Source organism: Clinocottus analis, unplaced genomic scaffold (genome assembly GCF_023055335.1).
Source record: "Clinocottus analis isolate CAN_PGR_092001 unplaced genomic scaffold, fCliAna1.0.p SCAF_6, whole genome shotgun sequence".
NCBI lineage: Eukaryota > Metazoa > Chordata > Actinopteri > Perciformes > Cottidae > Clinocottus > Clinocottus analis.
This window is the reverse complement of record NW_027176218.1, coordinates 6,755,588-6,778,393: the sequence shown is the minus strand read 5'-3', so window position 1 is coordinate 6,778,393 and position 22,806 is coordinate 6,755,588. Positions and strand designations below refer to the sequence as shown.

The following is a 22,806-nucleotide window of genomic DNA, read 5'->3' as shown; positions in this document are numbered from 1 at the left end:
ATGTTTTTATAATGCTGTGCAACAAAACAGACGGGGGTATGTAGCTATGAGATTAGCATTGTTTGAGTTTGTAATAACTATCCATTAACACGCTCAAACAACCCATCCATGAGTTATAAAGGCTGAAAAGATGTCCATAAATTGATTGTAGGTTCAGATTCATAGCAGGTTTTTCCAGAAGTAGTCCTTATAGATTAGGATGAAAATCAGCAAAATAATTTGTCACAACCTGTCCACCTACAAGTTATTTTTATTAAAGCATTGATTAAAGTTTACTGTCCCTCAGCATGTTGATACTAAAAACTAAAATGTAGTAAACGCAGACTTCCATATTTAACAGAAGCTGCGTGTTTTTTCGGAAACATATGGGAAGTTTAAATACCAACGTCAGAGCGTCTGCTCCTCGTGCCGCCTCTGACCAATCAGCGAGCAGACGGGAGGGATCTGACCCAGCCCTTCTTCTGCAGTGGGGCGTTTGTCGGTGCCACGGGTAACCCTCTACCGTAAGTGTATCACGGTGCGCCGCTGAAATGGCTGCCGCGCCTACGGAGGAAACCACCGCATTGAGCGTCGAGAACGACGCACCGTCCACGGAGAAAAACGAGAGACCCGCCGAACCGGAAACTGGGGAACCGGGCCGGAGCGCAGAACCGAAAATGGAAGCGGCGGTGGACGCGGAGGCCGGCGGAGAGCAGAAGCCCGCTGTCGCGGCAGACAAGGCCGCGAGTGAGGCGGTGACAGACGGCAGCGCCGGAACGGTGAACCGGGAGGCGCCGGAGACTCCGGGGGAACCGGAGCAAAAGATGGAGTTGCAGGAAAGGCCGGGAGACGGAACCGACGAACCCGCCGCCGATAATCCATTGAAAGAAGAAGCGAAGGAAGAGCCGGGGATAAACTGCGAAAAGAGCAAAACAGTGGGTGAAGATGGGGAGAAACCCGGCGGCGGGGGCGGGGAGCTGGGCGGCAAGAGGCGGCCGAGTGTGGAGATCTCCTCATCGGACGGAGAACCGCTGAGCCGGATGGACTCGGAGGACAGGTTGGTTTGGGGGAGTGACCGGTTATTGTGGATCAGTGGGGTCGGTTGTGAACAGACTGATGCCACAGTTGTAACGTCAGTTATTTCATCTCATCTTCAAACGAGCAAGTGGTAACAACTGTCTAATTAACGTTGAGGAAATGAGTTCATAGGTCAAGCTGTTAAATACACGCGCCAAAACATGTTCACCTCATTAATTACCATTTGTACTTAAAGACTAACATAAAGACTTGACTTGTTTTGAAAGCATGTTAAAATACTCTGCATGACTATTTTTTTTATCTATAAAAAATTAGTATGTGTATATATATATATATATATATATATATATATATATATATATATATATATATATATGTATATATATGTATGTATATATATGTATATATATATATGTATGTATATATATGTATATATATGTATATATATATATATATATATATATATATATATATATATATATATATATATATATATATATATATATATATCCTCCCTCCTAATTGGACAGACCAGAGTCTTTGTATATGCATTTATTGAAAAGTATACATCACATATAAGAATATTTTTTCAAAACTTTCTCTGCTGGATGCAAGTTGTCCCCAACTTCACTAATATTCTCAGCATTCGTTTTGGAGGAAGATTCAAATTTCCCCATCACACTTTAGTAAAATTGCACGTTGGACAATAATTGTTACTCTGCACAAACACAATTGTGCACAGAGAAGGTCAATCACCCATTTATTGAAATGCTCAAATGAATAAAACTGCATCCACAATATTGGACTAGAAGTGGGAACAAGTGATAGTGACTGATTGAGTGATGCCTATGAGCCTTTTTGTGATGTTGACAGTGCAGTAAATTAATAATCTGGTGCTCGGAGCATTGAATACAACGATATCATTGATTTGACATGAGTGATTAAAGCGGCATGCATGAAAAATCGGTTGCAGCCTGAAGGCTTTCAGCCATAGTAACTATGTAATGTGGCTTGAAATGTCTGCACCTGTTCTACACGGCTGTGCAACGCTTGAGCTAAGCTATGAAGACATTCTCGGTGGCCTTAGCACCCATGTTTTATAACAACGGCTCTGTGTTCCTCCTCCTTCACCCCTCTCTCTCTCTACCAACCCACCCTCTCCTCTCTCAGTATCAGCAGTACCCTGATGGAGATGGAGAGCACCGTGTCGAGTGGGCGCTCCACCCCTGCTATGATGAATGGACAGAGCAGTGTCGGCTCCTCCGGGGTGAAGACGGTGGCTTACTCCTGCTGCTGGGACCTCTGTCCGCAGTGCTTCAACTCCAGTCCGGATCTGGCTGAGCACATCCGAGGCATTCATGTGGATGGACAGAGAGGAGGGGTCAGCAGACTATGAACTTTAGCACAAACTTCATGTTGGTCTCCTGTTTTCTGTCCGAGAGGTAGCCAAAGAAAGATAATGTCCTTTTTTTTAGCTTCATCATTGACAAGCCATACAGATACCCAAGTTAAATTAAACGTTTTGATTATTAAAGGATTTGTTCAAGAGGCCGAAAGCATTGAAACTACTTTCTACTCAAGAAATTATCTTATTTTTGTTGACGTTTTCTATTTCTTGCCTAAGTCAAAAGAGACACCAGAAAACAGCGGGACCTCTTCCACCTGTAGTCTGCATTCAAGAAAGTCCAAGCCGGATATAATTAGAAAACTCTCTCTTTGTCTGTCCAATAATCCCTCACAGCTCTTTCGGCAACTAACCCAGCCCCACTTTCTTCCTCTATGTTTTTCTCCTCTCTTCCCGTCTCCCCCTCACCTCCCTCAGGTGTTTGTGTGTCTTTGGAAAGGTTGTAAAGTGTATAACACACCGTCCACCAGTCAAAGTTGGCTTCAGAGACACATGCTGACCCACAGCGGAGACAAGCCCTTCAAGGTAAGAAAACAGTTCATCAAATACACGGCGCATTTGCAGCCGTTTCTCTACGTTCGCATAATCAATTCGTTCATCTAAATTGAGTCAGTCGTTAGTGACTGAGTTGTTTCACTTGTGTAGGAGACGGGTTGCAGAGGACAGATCCCTTTATGTGTTCGTGATGGAACGTGTACATGAATGCTGTTCCAGTCCTTATCCTACCATGCCATTAACGAAAACAAAAAGTGTTAGTCGTTTATAAAGTTGTTGTCCTGTTCAGTGGCAAATATACTAAATGTCCCGCGTTTTTGTGTTCTGCTGCAGTGTGTAGTTGGTGGCTGCAACGCCAGCTTTGCTTCCCAAGGAGGGTTAGCTCGCCACGTCCCGAGCCACTTCAGCCAGCAGAGCTCCTCCAAAATGTCCAGTCAGGCCAAACTCAAGGAAGAGTCACCCTCCAAGGCGGGACTCAACAAGAGGAAGAAGCTCAAGAACAAACGCAGGTGCTCCCTACGTACGTACCTAAAGGGCACTCAAACTAACCTCATTTTAAAAATGTTTCCCTCTTCTAGTAGTTGGTAAGGATCCCAAGCTGAACAAATCTTTTGAGGAACCGCGTTGTTTGTTGTGCTTTAGCCGATGTTTTCGGCTTCTAACTTCCCTCCTTTTGGAGAGGCTAGAGCTGGACAGCTCGCACACAAACTAGTCCTGACGCTTGTGCCAGCGAGACAGATTCTCCCCGTGGCAATGCTCTGCAATTCAGAGGACAACTTTTTAATCTATTCGCATAGTTTCTGTCGGCCAATGCTTTTGATGCTGATGCTGCGCTTTTCGGTTTGAATTAGAGCCCTGCACCGGCCAAAAACTCCACCCTCAGGCTCAATAAACTTAGACTTGCAGCTCTCTACTTTAAATGCAGCAACAGGTCAACAGACAGTTTGCCACACCATTACAATCAGATGATAATGGAACATAATCATAATCAACTGGTTGGAAATCAGTGGATGTCTTGAGGTTGATATTCTTGCATTTACCTCTTTCTGTTTTTGTTGCGAGTGAAAACAGTTGTAAGCAATATTCTTGTGGAGATCCATTGAGTCTTAAGCAACATGCTGGGCAGCCATGTTGAAGCTTGGAATTTTATTTATTCATCTCAATGTTGTTTATTTTCTGGGCTTTAGACTCTGGACATGACTAACATTAACGTTACCATTCAGATCACTAAACATAAGAATCTAACTACCAGAGTGTTGTACATAGTTCTTCAACTCCTTTGGTCTTTGTCGCTGTATAGCAATGTTTAAAAGTCAGAAAGGAATGCCATTTTTCAGTCATGAGAGAGTTCTGATGTTGTTCTGGCTACAAAACAACTCCTTGGTTTTTCAAGTCTTTTTATATCGGATCACGTTGTTTGACTCTGCTCTCACATGAATCCGTTTCCCTCCTCCAGCGAGGCACCACGACTTCTTTGATGCCCAAACTATGGATGCTATTCGTCACCGGGCCATCTGTCTTAACCTCGCCACGCACATCGAAAGTGTAGGCAACGGCCATAGTGTGGTCTTCAACAGCTCGGTGAGTCCGTGTGCAGTTTCACTTCCTGTGTATGTCTTGTATTGATGGCTCCTGGTTACCTGTTTCCATTTGAATGCGTGCAGATACAGCCAGTAGCCGAGGGACATTAAAAACGAGGGTTGAACGATGCATTCTTTTTTGTTGTAGAAAATGCCAGATGCATTTCTCTGCAATTCTCTAAAAATATTAAAATTGCAAATTTTAGATTCAGCCTTACACACATGCATGGGCCCATCACTAGAAATTCAACTTGTAATAATGATGTATACAATTTGTATTCATTGAGTTTAAGGCTACTAGTCTAAACATCTGACTTTTTATTGTATTGAAATATTATATTTTAAATCTCCACATCAGAAAGTCAAAATCTTCCAACACAATAAGGATTCTGTTTTAGGAATAACTTATTTCATTAAAAAAATGTCTATCTATCTATCGATTGATTGATTGATTGTTAGGTCAATGTGTGATTTAGATAATATGGGGGTAGTGGGCTCAGTATTCCTGTGCTCCATACACACTGACGTAACATAGTCAGAAGACAAAAAGCATAAATGTATCTCTATTGAGACATTGTTGAAAATACATGAAGCTTATGTGGGTAGTTATCATGTTAAGGCTTACATTTTATTACATTTTAAAATGTTTCACATTTAGAAACCTATTTTTTCTCATATGTTGTTTTATTGTTGGACAACAGGGGGCATTAAAGAATCACTATTAAAAAATGTGCCTCCGATCACTGCAGATCTTTTCTGAGTGCACTTGAAGTGAACCTTGTGAATCGCCCTCAGGCTCGATGTTGTTTTTCTGTGAATCACTCTTCACGAGAAAGACAATTGGATTGTTTCTGTGTGTCGTCCATTCTGAGCCCAGCGCGCGATACATTATTAATGAGCTCTAAAATGCCTTTGCACCATTCTGTTGAGGGCACATACGAGCACTCATCGGAAAAACATATTTTTTCCGGTGAAAGATTCTCCTTCTCTCACTGACGACGGCTTCAAACAGCAGAGGAATTATTGAGGGAGGTTAACCATGATGACATCTTGGTGTGAATGGCAGATTTATTTTGTGAACGACTGCTTTTCTTGTGCGGTTCCACTAGGGAGCGCTCTCTCCCCGGTTCAAAATCCCAACAGTACATGACGGTGGAAAGATGAAAGGATTATTATCCGCTGTTTCTCAGCAGTCGCTCATTTTCGTACAGAAACGGACTCTTTAGTCATCAACAATCAACCGGTTTCCATTGGGAACTTCACAGCAGACTTTTGGCCTGTGTTGCCTGTTTCTTGCACTCTGTAAAGTAAATTTGTTTGTTTTTTTGTTTTTGTTTTCCCCCTCAGTGAGTGGAATAAATTATGGATATTTTCTGATATCAAAATACATCACAATATGACACGTGTGCAAAATCACATCATATAGCAAAGCAAAGAACGTGCATCCACTGTTACATGAGGCCCCTTTCTTAATTTGAGTTAAAGAAAACTTCAATAACTTAAATAGTTGGATTTTAAGTACAGCTTGCTTGTGGAAGCATACATGACATAAATTAGCAGACAAATAAAACCCCATCCAAGAAAAAGATCACATTGTCAGAATGATTTAAAGTCCATGATGCAAAGTCGGTAATCTATAATTTATTAAAGATATTTAAGCTAATAACATTGAAAGTGTGTGTGTGTGTATTTGGTGCCCACAAGGTTGCAGCTGATCTAAATAAACCTGCATGTCTCTAATGCATGAATGCACATTCACAGCATGCAAATAGATGGCAATGAAGCTACTTTGAAGGATTTCCACTCCAAATAATTCAAGCATTTCTGACAATGTGCTGTTTCAGACAAGCTCACTGTCGATGCTTCTGTTCCTGTGAAAGTGTAATTAGAGTGTTGACACTGCTGTTATCCTCACTACAGTATTTGTCTGCTCTCAGCTCGGTCCCTTTCAACTCTTTTCTGCTTTGCTCGGCTCCCTGCAAACCTCAACTGCTTACCAGCAGCCAAGAATTTTAAAAGAAAAGCTCAGAGAGGAAAAAAAACAGTGAAGATAAAGCTTGGGAAGAGGTTAAGAGAGGTAACCACATATTTGGACGCAGACTGAGAGGGAGGACGGGCCAGCCAGGGGAGGGAGAGAAAAAGGAGACTCGGAGAGAAAGGACAACTAAAAAGGGGTTAAGTGAAGTTCAGGGTCATGGAATCGGAAGGAGATCTGGCCAGTATGGCAGACGTTCTCCTTTTCTCTAATCCTTGGAGGGTTGTGGTGGAAGAGGACTGCGGTGCTGCGTCAGACCCCGGGCCCCAGCGGACCCTCCCAGGCCCGGGGAGATGGAGTGGAGCTGTGGGGGTTCTGTGGAGTTTGGCCAGTGGGCCTGCTGACATGCCAGAGCAGCTCAGCCATGTTTATGATGGGATATTTTTGTTATTGCGCCAATCTGCGTCATCCACAGCTTGACCCCCCTGAAACTAGACAGGCACCCGGTTTTAGCAGGCCTGCCCTCCCCCGGCTTCGGTCCTGCAGTTTTCACTGCCTCGCTTCGGAGCCTCACTAATGTTCACTCCCCGTGTCCTCCTGCTCTTTCTTACCTCCATCTCTCGGGTCTATAGAGGATTACGATCTGTCCCTTCAAGCACCAACTGCCATTCTCAAAGCACTCGGCTCACAAATCACTTCATGCTGGTTAAACACGGGCTCACTTCTTCATCTTCAGGCTTTACATACATGGCCATGGCCTGTTTGAGTGTAGCCTGAGATTGTGATCATTAACCTGGTGCTTTGAGTAGCCCCGGGGGCACCGGTTAAAAGCTATGCTGCTTTAATTAAAAGGGCAGTGAAGCAGCTGCTGGTGCACAGACTCTTAGCCTTAAGGCATTTACTGGAGGGTCCATTGCAGCCAGCGCAGGATTCAGGCTCGTGCTGAAGCCTGTTGTTGACTCCGAGAGGTTGTCTCTTCACCCACGTGTGGATCCACCGTGCAGCAGCCAGCCAAGCCCTGGTGGGAAGCCAGGAGATAATGGCTGAGGCAGATTAACAAGAACAAATAGCAATGTTAATTTATGAGGCGAGACGAATGCTCTGAGAAGCAGGGAAGGAGTTTTCTTTTCTCTTTAAAGATTGATTTGGAAACGTGAAAGAGGGGTCTCTAATAGCAATTCAATTTGATCGTGATTCAAAAAAAGCACAAGAAATATCTGTTTTTATTGGCAGATTAACATCCAGCCTACTCTAAAGTATTGTTCCTGTTTTACAGAGTGACAGGATTGTTTTGTTAATGAATAAAGTAGAATACACTTTAAATACACAACGGGACTTGTATATACAGTCAAACAACGCACAATTAAAAGTCAATTAAAAACACTGTAAAAGATCTTAATGTATTTTCATTTGAGATTCAGATCATTGTCGTTCAGAGAGGGTAATACACACTTGTGTGATTCTTCATATGGCGTCGTGGGCACAAGAGACATTGAAAGGAAAGGCAGCAAACTAGGTGGATATTTACAAAAGTTTTGTTTGTGAATATAAAATCTAGCAAAAACCTGCCTGGGTCCAAGGAAGGGTTTAGATTTCACATCAACAGTATTTCTATTTAAGTGTGAGAAGCTCAAGTCATTTGACGGTTCCCTCACAGATACTGTTGTGCTGTGTTGCTCTGCCTCTTGTTTTCTTTTCCAGTTTTACGCTTGAACACTGTATTACAGACAAGAGGCAACAACAAGGTTGATTTGCCAACTTGGCTGCGGTTCGCTTCGCTTCTCACAGACAAAAAAGAAGGCACCGAGCCAACAACAACAACAACAACAACAACATTCATATCTCTGAGCAGAGCCTCAATATTTCTTACAAAAAGTTGATCAAAGTATAGCTAAATGGGTTGGATGTGTCAGACAGCAGCTTATCAAAAGTAAACACCCCTTCTTGCCGCTCTTTTACTCACCGCAACACGGGAGAAGGATATGTTCTAACATAACAGTTTAGAAAGTACGGAAAAGACGAATAACACACTGTTTTGCTTTGTGCTAGACGGCAGACAAAAACATGGACCAGCATGGAAAAAAAGGCCAATTTGTCAGATCAGGGAGATAAATAAAGAATAAGGTTACAAACGGTTGGCTCAAAAGTGGAACGACAGGAAAGGTTCAAGATGAGGAAGACAATGATTCTGGGTCTCCGTCTGTGTGTCTCCTCTCGGTGGAGCCTCGTCCCTCCTGTCCTCGAACCAGTTTCCATCAATGCCGCAGCCATTCCCCAGAGTCACAGGAATAATTTCAGATATTTATGTGCGTAAGCGAAGTTCTTCGCATGTGAGCTCATTCCCCATCCTAAAAATAGACATTCCTAACAGGAAAAAGAGCCAATTGACGCAAAAGGTTGTATCTCTGGCTATTTATGACACTCCTGCTTATTTTTCCAGCTTTACTTTCCCCTACTTTCAATGTCTCTGTGAATTCCAGTCCAGTTTTACTATAAACCAACACAGCATGATAGAGGACATGTTATGCATGAAAGGGGCCAACTGTTTAGGGAACCGTGTATTGTCTCAACTGTATTTTCCCAAGAAGAAAGCCCTTGATAATTGTGGGTGTTTGGGCACATTAAGTGTTGAGGTGACCCAGCAAAAATAAAATAAATGCAAGTTAGAATGCAGCAAATGTTGACAGTGGGTGACAGTCATCAGACGCACCCACTGTCTAAAGCACAAAGTGTCTGCTGTCGTGGATTATGTCGACACCAGTGGCATGTTTACAATGATAACTGCTCCTTGTGTAGCCCTCGTCTATCTTCTTTGCTCTCAACAATGTCGGCCGCGATAAGCAGCTCTCAGCGAAGCCTGGTTGCTTGAGGATTTTGAATTTCTTGGTCTTACACTATGTTGCAGGGGAATGTGAGAGAGATCCTGTTGAAAATAGAAATCTCAATGAGCTCTTGCATGCATTATTAAGAGTGCTCACATTGCTTATTAGTGTAATGATCAGCCACTGTATCACTCGGTGAGATGTTTGAAGCATGTAGCCTCATTATTCGTCAGAGAGATGGGGCCAGGATGGGGGCATGCCTTTGAAGCCGGTTGTCCACAGACGAGAGAGAATGCTGCAATCATAGCCAAACCAAACACATTTATGCTAATCTGACACTTGTAGACTGTCTTGGAATTAACCATAAAATGTAGGTTAAAATATATGTCTATGTCTATTTTTGGTGGTTGTTTTCCATTGGTGAAGCCGGTTAGAGGTTACTCAGTTATGCATGTGTCGGATGTCGACATTACGGCAGAGGAAAACTGACAGCACGAGGACAGGAGTAGTCATTTTCTTTGGCTCGTAGCACTGACTGTGTCATTTTATTGCTCAGCTTGTGTTTTTGCTTGATTGTCTCTGTGCAGGTGGTGGCCAAAAGGAAAGAGGGGTCTGGCAAGGTGAAGGTCCTCCTGCATTGGACACCTGAGGACATGTGAGTATAAAGCGTCCCCTGTACTATCCTGGACATCTGCAGAAACCTTCACCACAGATAGAATTTCAAAAATTGAAAAATGTAGAACAAATGGAGGCATAAATTGCAAATAGTCATGATGACAAAACGCAAGAATGAAAGTGCCGAGAACCGTTTACTGTCAAATGACTATTTCTGACGTGATGTACGTTACGGATTTAATAAAATACTGTAGCAGATGGTGAGGGGTGCACGGATCACACTGAAGTACCTTCATTTGAAAGCGTACTGATATGAAAATAAAACATTCTTTCAAAATTATCGTTGGAACTGTCATGGTGTTTTCAACACTGTGACTGTAATCAATAAATGTACAGCGTGACGCTGTTGTCGACATTTTCTTGATGCAAACGGAGCATAACTCTTTGCAGTAAGGCTGTTAATATTTCATCCTTTAACCCGGCTATCAGGGAAACACTTAAAAGATGTTAAAAATAGTATTTCTTCTGAATGCGCAGAACTCAGAGGAGTGAGATCGTTGTCTCGGAGTAGTTTTACGAGTATGCATACATAAGCTCAATATTGGACTCAATTCTGGTTCTAAACAATATAAACTTCTGCTCGATGTGCACTGCGTCCCTGTTGCTCTTGTAGTGAACCGCATAGCAGTTACTTCTGAGATGTCCCAACTACCTGCCAAAGTTATTCATTGTAGTTTTATTCCTATTGGGGAACTAGATTTGAAATACTGTTCTGTATATGGAGGCAAAGGGCTTGTTTGCAGCACAGATATGCGTCCATAAACACTTTGAGATTTGTAGTTAACCTTTAAAATATCACTGACAACAGCACATTTACAAATGTCATGCACATCACTTACCATGTAAAGTCTTCACACAAACATTTCCTTTTCAAGCAGCAGGGGTCGCATGCATGAACATCAACAATGTATATATGCGCCTCTCTCTGATAGTTTAAAGAATCTCTTTTCCATCCAGTTGTTCACTCAACATGGTGGCCTTCCTTCTCCACCAGGGCTTGCAATAAATCATCGCAACCTCCCTCTGTTGGCTGATCCAATATTTGTTTTAGAGCGCTCTGTGTCAGGATTTCAGTTCCCCTTCTAGTCCACATCATCTTGTAGCCCCTCGGCTCTCCTCAAAGGGATTATCCGCCAGCATCCTCACTGATGTAGAGGCGCTGGTTCTGTACCATCTGCTTGACTTGGTCTTACCTAGACAAGCAGATGGTAAGACCAGGCTTGTCGAGGTGGTTGCAAGATGATTACTCTCTACGGCTGTAGCTCATGGGGAGAGTAGTCGTCCTGCAAAACCACAAGGTAGCCGGTTCAATCCCTGGCCTCCCCATAGCTTGCATGTCAAAGTGTCCTTGAGCAAGACACTGAACCCCCAGTTGCTCCCCGGGCGCCTCGTGGCAGCACACTGCTCCTTAATTACTTAGGATGAGTTAAATAATTCTTCTTCTTCTTCTTCTTCTTCTTCTTCTTCTTCTTCTTCTTCTTCTTCTTCAGCTCCCAACATTTCTTGATTTCTGTTCTTTTTCTGTGTGGCTCCCCAATACGTTTTTAGATGAATTCCCTGTTTAAGTGAAGGTGAGCCTTGGCACCACTTAAGCTCCTGCAACAATCTGGCAGAAGGGCGGGCAGTTTTTAAATGTGCTTATGAAATGGTTCGGTCTCACAGCGAGAGAGAGCTTCACAGAACGCTGTAACATTCAGCAGGGTTCCTGCTCAGGGGAAGCGCCCACCACACGTCCCACACTCTCATTAAAGGGTTTGACTGCACGGCCTCTGAATATGATCAGAGAGAGGAAGAATGAAAGGGAAGAGAAAAGAAGGTGAAGGAGTTGAGAGATGAGAAGAAGTCAGCAGAAAGGAAAAAGAGGTGAATAAAGGAGGAGGAGGAGGAGGCGGAGGGGTAAAAGAGAACAAGGTCAAGACAGAGAAGAGGATGGACAACAAAGAGAAAAATGGATTTGGCGAAGACGGCACTGGGCAGAGAAACCCAGATGATGCATCAAGGAGTAGATCGCAGCTGACAGCTTCCGATGAACATACTGTAGCTAAACCCTTGTTCTCTCAGTCTTTTCCCATCCGTCCTTTTCCCTCTCTGATCCACCTCTGCTATCTCCTCCTCGCCCTGCCAGTGGGAGTTTAATCTTGGGCATATAAAAATAATGAGAGAAAGATGAACTTTGGTGATCAGGAAATACTCCTCGAGTTAATCCCAATCAGAGACACAGATTGAGATTGATACCGAGCGTTAAAAGACAGAAAGATGCAGATTGGGGGAAGACAGAAACTAGACAAAGGTGAGAGATGGGAGTTGGAAGAAAACTATTGTGGGAGAGAGAAAGAAGAGGCAGAAGGAAAACAATGTGAATGATGGGAAGTAAACAGAAAACGACAGTGAGATGCTTTTCATTTTTTTTATCGCCTATGCAGGACAAATCTGCAACGCTACTGATGCTTGTAGTTGCGCTGACGCAAGAGAGTGCTCTGATCGTTAATAAACATAATGCATCCATAGAGGGATGGTACAGGATCACACAATGATATCTTTAATCTGGGAGGGTGGCTTTATTATCCCCAACAGAGCTTAAGCAAGACACTTAACCCTGAACTTCTCTCTGTTGCTGTGTTTACGGTGTAGCAAAAATGTAAGTGGCTTTGTATGAAAGCGTCAGCTAAATGTAATGTAATGTCCATGAATTTGTAAAAAAAAAAAAAAAAAAAAACGCTTCTCAAAGGGATTCATTTATGGCTACATGCATGATGTGGCCCTAAAAGGCAAATGCTAAAGCTACACGGCCCAGTAGTTACGTTTCTTTGGGTGACTTTAATTGGGTTGCAGGGATGTTAATTTCCCAAAATTCTCTAAATAGATATAGCTGCTAACTTTAGCCTGACATTTCCCTGCTGGTTAGCTGGACATGCTGAGGAGTGAAGCGACATGAGAGGAAATAAACGCATCATTTAATTCATTCACTTATACTTCAGAGTTTTTGCTTTTGGAACGGCTAAAGAAAATGCACCACAATGCATAAATGATGGCTACTGCTTTTAGTACCGCCTCACTCACACCGCTTCAGCATGTGGAGGAACCAAAAGCTTCACAGGCATGTAAGCGCTGTTCAGGGAAGACATCTTGTGTGCTGTAAACTGTTTTGAGATTATCGTTGATAGTGAGTGTCAGTTTGGTTAAGTTAATATTTAGTCTTCGCCTCAGTGTAATGTCCTCGTATCTGACGGGCTATTCTGTGGTCATTTAGCCAGCCATCAAGTGTCGTGACCCTAAATGTCAAGGTCAAGTGTTGCTCTGTGTGTGTGTGTGTGTTTTCTCAGTCTTTAAGTCAATGATTAGCCGTGTGAATGTTGGAGGTCATGTTTATTAATGTTGGAGCACACCGTTCACATTCTGACTGACACTCATTAACTCCATTTGGATTAATGAGTGAACCATTCTGAACATGAACCACCAGCGGCTCACTGAGGAAGAGGAGGAGGAAAAGGAAGAGGAGGTGGGTGGGCTAGGAAAGAAAGAGAACCATAACTGCTGTCTTTGATGGATGGCTGAATGGATTCCCCTTTCATGCTGTTGAATGCCGCCGAACAACAAACTCACAGTCGGTGACAGTAAGGCCTCGAGCCACCGGAGGCATGCTGGCACATTGTTTTTGTACAAACTACACAGTGCTTATCATACTTGCACAACATGGGTTTAGCTCTGAAAGCTTTGTGAGCTGGTTTGCGATATAATTATTTGGTAACTGTAAATACAAACAAGGCAAAAAAACATCATGGGAACTTGGTCACATCAAATTGGCAACACTAATTCAGCGTGCAGAAGAGGGGCAGAGATCAAGGATCTCTAAATACACTAATGGTCCATAAGCAGCATCCATTCGAGCTGTGAAAATGCTCTCTCTTCTTTTGATCAGCGGTACACAAATGACTGACTGCATTATGAGCGTGAGTGTCATTTTTATTCTGCACCATAAACGGTTGCATTTCGGGTCTTTGGTATAGAGAATAAAAGAAACACTTTGATGCTTTACAGCAGTTTATAAACGTAATAAAGTTTACAATTGAGGAACCGTTGCTTTTTATCTTGTCCTAATAAAACCATCTTCCTTTCGGGGTTAAAGGGTTGCACACTAGCAAAGCAGTCATATAAACCTAGATGCCACGCAAACGTATGCATTTGCCCAATAATATACCCACATACACTGGATTCATCTGCTACGACTCAGGTTTGACCCTGAAGTTGATACCCGACGGTCAACTATGAGTGGCTCAATGAGAATTAGCTTGGCAAGCCTCTTGATACACCTTTCTAACCACTCGATCACTATTTTGATTAGTTCCATGCATCCATAAGGCATGTGGGAGTGCAATCACAACAGTGAAGCGTCTGTACTGTGACTGTGCGCTCTCACTCTTTTTGGCTGACACGTTTTTCCTTTAGGCTGCAGTGACCTTCGCCGTCCCTGAACCAACTCTCTCAGCCCGCTCCCCTCTGATGATGCAGTTTATAAGGACATTGCACTTCCACAGCCCTTCCTGTTGTTCCATATATAGCCATCGAGTGTGTTAGCCATTCGCCATACACTTTGCTGCTTTGTTATAAACTTATTACTCCTTTCAACACTGGGAGCTTCGAGGCCTGGAGCCAGCCATCAATCCAGGCTGGAAGGCTGGGCTTCACTCCGGCCAGTAGCTCTCCTCGCAGAGGCCTCACTCACAATATACATTTCTATCTCATAAGGAAGCAAGCCAAATAACTGTCTCCTCTGGAAAATAAAGTAAATCCATTTGTCTTTATTTGGCTTGGTGTGACTGAATGGAGTCTTTGGGTGGAGATGTCTTTGAAAATTGGTTTGTGTGTGTGTGTTTGGGGGGAGGGTATGAACACTTGGGTGTTTTTAAATGTGTGTGCGTGACATGTGTGTCTCACATGTGTGCCTCACATCCATCAGAATATAATAACTCATCAGTACCATGGCACACTCGCTCTGACTTGTTTACGGTGACTGGAAAGTGAGCGTGCTCGCACACAAACACACAAGTGTTTACTACATTTTTAACACTCAGCCCTCGTCTGTCATTTGAGGTTTGGCTTGCACAAGGACACTAACTCAAGACTAACCCAAACTTTAAAGCTGCTTTGAAGGGAACTGTTTCTTGTCTTGTCCCTGCCTATTCCCGACTTCCTCTTTCTTCCAATCCAAACACTAAAGGGGATGGAGACGTTTACCATGCACCGCAGAATGGAAATACAATGCAGAACTTAACTAACTAGATGGTATTTATCATATTTTTTGCAACTTAACCGAGTACCTTTTTCAACCAAAATTACCAAAATTAGAACAATTTCTTTATGACATTGATGCTTATCCATGCATTCGAAATCAACACTTTTTTTTCTGAACCTACGTTTTTTATGTCTCATGCTTCATTTTTATTTTACTTGTTTTATTTACTAAATTGTTCTAGTTCACTAAGCCCACCTTCCAGTCATGTAAACGTGCCACAAAGGGATTTGTAATCTCTGTTAAAATGAGCTTTTGTACATTAACATGAGCCACTTCTTTTTATCTTTCCTCCCCTCGCTCGGCTTTTCTTTTTTTTTTTGGTGCTGTACAATTCCTTCGTCAGTTTTCTATCACCTTTCCTCTATTGTTCTCCATCTCTTACCTGCACCCAGTTGCGCTGACTGTGATGCATGTGCAGTGCAACCTGCACACCATCCCACTGAATGGGCTGACTAGGCATGTGAATGAGTGATTTGGCTGGGTGGCTGCCTGCTTGCCTAACTGCCGCCTGCAGTGTGTGTGTGTGTGCGAGTATGTCTGCATCTCTGGGGGCTCCTGTGATGACGCACATAGTGACGGAGGGAATGCTGGGGGTGGAGACGGAGTGGGGGCCGTAGGAGGAGAGGGGGAGGCGCAGCCGACTTGCAAAGCTCTTTGTTTCTACTGCACCTCGACTTGCCACGCCAGTGCTCGCACTCTCCCTTCTTTCACTCTCCCTTCTTTCACTCTCCCTTCTTTCATTCTCCCTGACTGTGCTGGGTACAGTAGGGTGCTGCCGAGCAGTACAGTACGTCATGTGCACATGTGTGTATGTGCGGCCATCTCTGTAGACAAAGAGGTGGAAAAATCAAGCGGTTTTGAGGCGCACAGTGTTTGTACTTCAAGCTACTTTCTTGTTGGATCATTTTAAATGCACAACAAACACTCTCAAATGCATGCACGAGCACTGAAATACAGTCTTTTACTCGTCCCACATTTGATTTCTAAGTGAACAAATGCCAAATATGAAGATACAGTGTAAAAGTTACTTGATAATAAGGAAAACGGGGGAGGAGAGTACGCTTTGTCCTCTCTGTGTGTGTGTGTGTGTGTGTGTGTGTGTGTGTGTGTGTGTGTGTGTGTGTGTGTGTGTGTCTCAGTGCTTTGGTCAAGGCCATGTTACTTATGGAAACATACTCAGTGTTCAGAGGAAGGTGTTAACATGTGCGCTGGACTCAATGAGGCTCTTTGTGCATCCCTCTCACCCCTTTCCATTCATCACTGCTCCAACTCCTTTTCTCTCCCTCTTCGTGTGTGTGTGTGTGTGTGTGTGTGTGTGTGTGTTGTCTTACAGACTACCTGACGTGTGGGTGAATGAAACGGAGCGATCGCAGCTGAAGTCTAAAGTGGTGCACTTATCCCAGTTACCGCAGGACGCTGCCATGCTGCTAGACCCAAACATCTATAGGTGAGTGTGTGACGACACACCACGGGCTTCTTTGTACACGTGCACACACAGACACACATACTACTGCAGATCCTTTGTGTGTCTCAGCCAAACACATGTTGTCCATTTGTAAATGTTTTCGAAACCTCAGTAGAATGAATTGTGTTTGAAAGTGCTACAAAAGAAGTGTTTGAAAAGTGCTTCCACTGCCCTCTACACCTGTGTGGGTGTGGGTGTGTGTGTGTGCAAGCGGGGGAGGGGAGAGGCGGGGGGGCTGGCACACTTAACACTTTGTTCCACCAGGTGGCACCAACCCCTGATTTCAACAATTTAATTAAAAAGGCCAGTGCAGAGAAACCCCTTTTTGTTTGTTTCTCTGTGTGTGTAGGTGTGTATGTGATCAGAGGAACAGTTTACACTCTACAACCTGATCCAGCTCCAGTTGCAAAACCTCATGTTTTAAATAAAAAAAATCTAAATAGAAATAACATATTTTAAACCAGGAAAGATGTCTTGCTTCCATGCAAGTGCAACTTCGCTGCCTATTTTTTTGTGCATCACGTTCCACTTAACATTAACTATGATGTTATTTAAATCCAGTGCAGACTTGGTTCACTCATCACTGAGATGAAAAAACAAGCGTAGCTTTTATGATGCCCCATAAAAGGCTGAAAATGAATCCTGAAAGAGGAACAATGTGCCTAAAATAACAAGAGTGGTCATCTTACCGGAGATATATGGCTCACGAGTGTGCTGATCAGCACACAGGCTGGCTGATTTTAATTAGACCTGAAGGCTCAGTAACTGCAGGGGCTGCTGCTGGCCTCTGGTTTCATAGTTGAATATAACCGTCAGCACTCAGCCAGTTTATGTCAAGGTTGTCCTAATGCATGAAATCCCCAAACAAATGAGGTGGTTGGTGCCTGTGGCAGTAAATATAGCAGTGTGTTTGAACCCCTCTACATGTGAATGGGGCGGCAGGAAGATGCTGACGTAGTGGCAGTCTAGGATTATATTGTTTCACCAACGTTTCCATGTTGAGATTCTTGCACTCTCTCACAAGTCCAACCGGACGGAAATCGCCTCTTAGCCCATGGTCACGTTCTACGATGTTTTTGCACAGTCGCCTCACAAACTTTTCTTATCTTTTCAGAGCACTTCCTCAAAAGCAGCTGAAGCGCAGGTAAGCAGAGACTGTTAGATATAGATCAAAATATATGACCAGTTACACAACACAGTACAAAAAAAAGTAGTGCACCTCATACTGTATTGTGTCGACGAGTCATTTGCAGTATTTGCATAGTTTGTAGCAGCAATAATGCAGCTACTGTATGCACACAAAGGGAAGGCTAATGCATAAAAGATAGTGGAGGGATGCATTGATGTCACAGCTTTTGTAGTTCATGTTGGTCTGTGTACACAGACAACACAGAGCTGCAGCATAATTCTTGCTTCATAGCGCAACAATCAAGCGTCTATATTGTTGTACCATAGGCTTTAAATTTTCATATTCTTTGAGCTCTAGTGGAGATCAAACGATGCTGATGCCTCTATGGTATGGTAATACTCGAGCATCCGCAGTATTACTCGTAGCTCTGCTGTGGTGAAACATCATTGCAGATGATTACTTATCGCCTACAGTTTCTTGGTTCTATGTACCGTGAAGCCAGTTAATTGGGAAACGGGCCATTTTGGAGGCGCGACCCTTGGCATTCCCCTGTCTCGCTCAAACAACGAGGTCATATGTGGCCGTTGTTCATTATTCCATTAATTGACCTCAGTAGTTTCATGCGGCAAAAGCTTTACAATACAGAGTGTCATGAGTCTACAAATGAAGTCAGCTCGATGTCTGAACATCCAGGATGAAGCCTGTTTCTCATTCTGTAATCCGTCTCATGACACAGAACAACTCCTTCTCTCCCCCTCTGTGTCTTTCTCTCCTGTCTTTGTGCTCAGCCTGTAAGGACTCATCTGTGGACTTGGTACCTAAGGGGAAACGCTTGTTCATAGAGGAGCTTTATCTACATGGGATGGGACGCTCTGCATCTGCCTCAGCTGAACGGGGGGACTGAAGTGCCGATAAAAGGAAATTGAACTTGGCGATGCTGCAGATTTTTCTCTTGAGTTTTGTATATCTGAACTGTTGTAGCCAAACGTGGTGGAAAATGGGTCTAACAATTCTTTGGAAAAGTTTGTGTTCATCAAAAATTCAAATGAATGTTTTTTTTAACAAGCACCAAACAAAAAAAATATTCTTAATACTTAATGGTGTAAAAATATGTTTTGTGTATCTATGTCAGAAAATACGGCATATTTTATAACTGTTTTTTTGTGTAAACTATTTATGCAGATTTGTAACTTATTTTTTATACTATGAAAAAGCTGGTGTAATGTGGATTTTTGTGAAAGTTTAAAACGGAACCGTATTTACTGTGATAATCTATGTTAGCTGTCACGTATAGGCATATTGGGAAATTTCTAATTGTACATGAGAGAAGTCTAAACAGATTATCCTATTTATACCGCCTGACTGCAGTACTTTTACCCGTGTAAATGACAATGAAGACTGAGGTTGTGCCAGGCATAACCTTGTAGACAGTCAGCATAGACAAGACTAACATTTCATCACACACTCCAAGTGTAAATCACAACTTCCTCTTCCCGGAGTAACATCAACTGTACATCATAGTTGTTGTGATACATTTACGTTACTGCTTTTGAAGCACTCAAAAGTTATCGTTAAAATAAAGGTGTTTTCTACTGTATGTGATGGAAGTGGAATGCTCTGTAATAAAGCGAGGGAAACGACACATGCTGACAAAAGCAAGTGGTTTGTACAAATGATGAGGACGCAAGGTGTTTGAATGGATCCATTGTCGTATGAAGATGACTTCCTTATGTGTGCGTTGGAGGGATTGGCCGGGTTATTTGGCGTCCTTTAGCGGAGCAGCTTTGGGAGCGTGCTGTGGAGGAGCTAATGACCGGGCCAGCAGGGCAGACCCCCTGCTGGCCTCAGCTGTTGGTGAACATGCCTGCAGAGGAAACTGAGTTCAGGGAGAGGTCCTCTACAATGAGGCTGTACTGCTCTTCAGTATCTCAAGCACTCACACGCTCTCACATACAAAATGCATGGGGAGTTTGGACTCCAGTGTGTGAGACTATAATGACGCCTTCAGGTGTTCTTTTGTTGGGGAAAGCACTGAAAATCTTTTGCCGCCCTCTTGTTTTTGTGTGATTTGTTTTATGTCTTCCATCTGCAATGGTCTGTGGCAGCTTTTAAACTGTTTTGTGGCAAATTGGTAAAATATGAGTCCAAGATTTGCAGGCAACACACATCAGGGTCATTACAATGATCAGTGAGTTGTGAACCTTTTCATGTGTCAACAAATATTTTTGGTCTGGTTTATGGGTTCAAAAACAAATTAAAAACAATTAACTAAAGAAATATTCTGGTCAATTTGAGCTATTTTGGATGTTTCTGACATTCTTAAACCTCCAACAAGAAGCAAAATCATTTTGGTGAAAATGCATGGACGATGCATGAGTCATCAGGATAAAACAATGTCCAGTAGATGAAAGTCCAACAAGCTGTGTGGCAGCACCTTTAGCTTTCATAAGCATTTAAACCCCTTTACAAATTGCCTTTTTTTTTTCCAACTTTTATTTTTTTGAATTTACTTTGATAACTGCAATCCATGAATATAATCAAGTGAAATACATATTTCTCTCCTACAGGACTGATTCAATCATATGTAAAAGAAAGGAGCATAGAGCTGCCTAAAATCTTAATACGGCCGAGGATTTCATAATTCAATCCATTTCACATCATGAGGTTATTGGTGTATTGGTTTGAAGATGCAAACACAATACAACAAACCTTAAATGCCATCATACGTACGTTAAAGGTTACATTAGGTCTCATATCAACTGCTTTAAGGGGCATTTAACACTTATTTTTGCTTGCAGTTTGAAAGTAGAGTGGTGGACTTATCACAGGATCACAGATTTAATGCTATCAGGGAGCAGGAAGTTCTCAAAGATAAGCGTGTACTGTGAGGTGAGTGTGTGCACATTTCTTTCAACAATTCAGTTACTCATGAGTCATAGTGCAAGACAGTTGAATAGGCCGGTTTCTTGTATCAGTGCGTGAATAACGTTCCCACAGTTCTGTGGACAACATCGATAAATCAACTGCAGACCATTTGGCTGTGACAAAGTTGGAATCAGGGTTACAAACAGGAAGTAGGTCACATCGGCAGTGCTTTCTCTGATATTGATCAATATTTCGAAGGAGGCCGGCTTCTTTTGGTACGTGTTTGCACGGCGCTCTCCTTGGTGGGCTGTTACCTTGAGATCTCCTTTTTATAGTTCTGTGAACTTTTTCCCTGCCGCACCTTTTTTCCGGATTGTCGAGCATAATAGTTTCTGACAGCCTCGGTTAAAATGTCCAAGTCATCCATCGTGTGTGTGTGTGTGTGTGTGTGTGTGTGTCGATCATAAGTCTCGCAAAGATTGTTTTGCTTTTGAAACTATGAGAATAACTGTTACTAGTTGCTGTATATATATTTTTTTAATGACTTTCTCGAATGTGCCTCGACAATCCATGAGAGCCCATACAAACCAGATTTTTTTCTTCTTTTTTTTAATGTACCATAACCTAGAACTGGAAACCTTGAGTTTGATCAATATCATTGTATATCACTAGCCGGCATAGTATCCAACTTTGGAAGCATTTCAAGGTTCAATAATCTCTGCCGTTGGCTTCAGTCTTCATTCTCTTTGGAGCATCGTGATTCCAACATTTCCCTCAAGAGAGTATTTGCAGGATGTTTTGAAGGAAACAAGGAAACGACAGCGCACTGATACCGAGGCTTGTTGGAACCATGTCTTCAGAACGGCAGTCGGCGCGAACCATTGATAGAAAGACTGGCAGGCCCTCTTACAAAGTGGACGGCAGCTCTGCCTGCAGGACCTAATCCTGCCTCGGCCTCCCTGTGAAGAAAACACTGGGACTGGACCCTGAAGGGACGTCTGTTCACTCAACTCAGGAGATGAGTTTCCCTCCGTGAGCTCCTGTTCTTCTAAGTATGATGCCAATCCCTTCGCCCCTATCTCCACTGGAAAATCACAGATATATATATATATATATATATATATATATATATATATATATATATATATATATATATATAAATTAATTTTCAGCATGTTTGCCGATTGTGAAATTTTGGATGTCACATTCTTTAATATTGATTTCCCAGTTACGCTAGGAATGGAAGTACATTCTGTACTGTGACGGGAACCCCATTAAGCCGGTCCATCAGCCATGTGTGACAATGTCCTGTACGCGTTGTCCACATTGGTTGTGTGGTCCGACCGCTCAAACCTGAAGCGCTCCCATTGGCTGCCTCCCTCCTTAAGCTTGCTTGTGAATCATCCATCTGAGTTTCTCATTGTGCACAAAATCTTCCCGTTTGCTCTGGCTGCATGCATTGCTGTCTGCGTAAAGGAGGAAGGCATTACATCATGAACAAAAGCGATGAGCTGCTGCTCTAAATCCTGGACTGAAACTGTTTTTTTTCCACCCAGTTTCGGAAATTCATGGAAAAGAATATGACTTGTTCACTAGTAAACCTAGAGGGTTAAGTTACACGTATTATGTTACCAGCTGTTTAATAATTGTGACTTATTCTGACTTTAAAAAGTTTAGAACAGTGGTCATTAGACTTTAAACAAAAACTTTCTGAATAATTTGATTACAATGTTATGATGTAGGACAGTAAATCAGCCAATGTCGCGGCTTTTGTAGCTCACATGATGAATTACAAGAAATAACGTCAACTCCTTGCTCCATTCTTTGTCTCTGGCGTAAGCATTTAAAAAGTATCCGAGGCAGAGACTAAAGGCACTGAACTCACGATTACAGGTTATTTATTTGGATCAATTTTGATACAAAATGGGTAAAAAATCAGGCGAAGGGGAATTTTTGTATGTTTGTTTAAAACAAATAAGTTTCCTTCAGTTTTGTGTCTGTCAAAATGGCTTCATATAATCAATAATTGACAGATGAATCAATTATCAAAATAGTTGTCGCAGCCCTACGCTTGCTTGTCACTTC

At 42.6% G+C, this 22,806-nt stretch overlaps 1 protein-coding gene across 1 annotated transcript; it reads left to right on the top strand.

The window, feature by feature from the left end:
* Nucleotides 1-467: 467 nt before the first annotated feature.
* Nucleotides 468-19,498, top strand: LOC137804528 (zinc finger protein aebp2-like). Its single transcript, XM_068603820.1, has 9 exons — nt 468-1,036; nt 2,188-2,398; nt 2,840-2,947; nt 3,251-3,437; nt 4,374-4,498; nt 9,882-9,949; nt 16,596-16,709; nt 17,842-17,871; nt 18,645-19,498. Exons 1-9 carry the CDS (start codon nt 531-533, stop codon nt 18,649-18,651), a joined length of 1,356 nt encoding a protein of 451 aa, XP_068459921.1. The 5' UTR covers nt 468-530; the 3' UTR covers nt 18,652-19,498.
* Nucleotides 19,499-22,806: the final 3,308 nt, after the last annotated feature.

Bases quoted from the DNA above. Each gene is read 5' to 3' on its own strand.
- LOC137804528 (XM_068603820.1), top strand. From the start codon at position 531: ATGGCTGCCGCGCCTACGGAGGAAACCACCGCATTGAGCGTCGAGAAC. The intron at 1,037-2,187 runs GTTGGTTTGGGG...CTCCTCTCTCAG, and splicing joins CGGATGGACTCGGAGGACAG to TATCAGCAGTACCCTGATGG. The intron at 4,499-9,881 runs GTGAGTCCGTGT...GTCTCTGTGCAG, and splicing joins GTGTGGTCTTCAACAGCTCG to GTGGTGGCCAAAAGGAAAGA.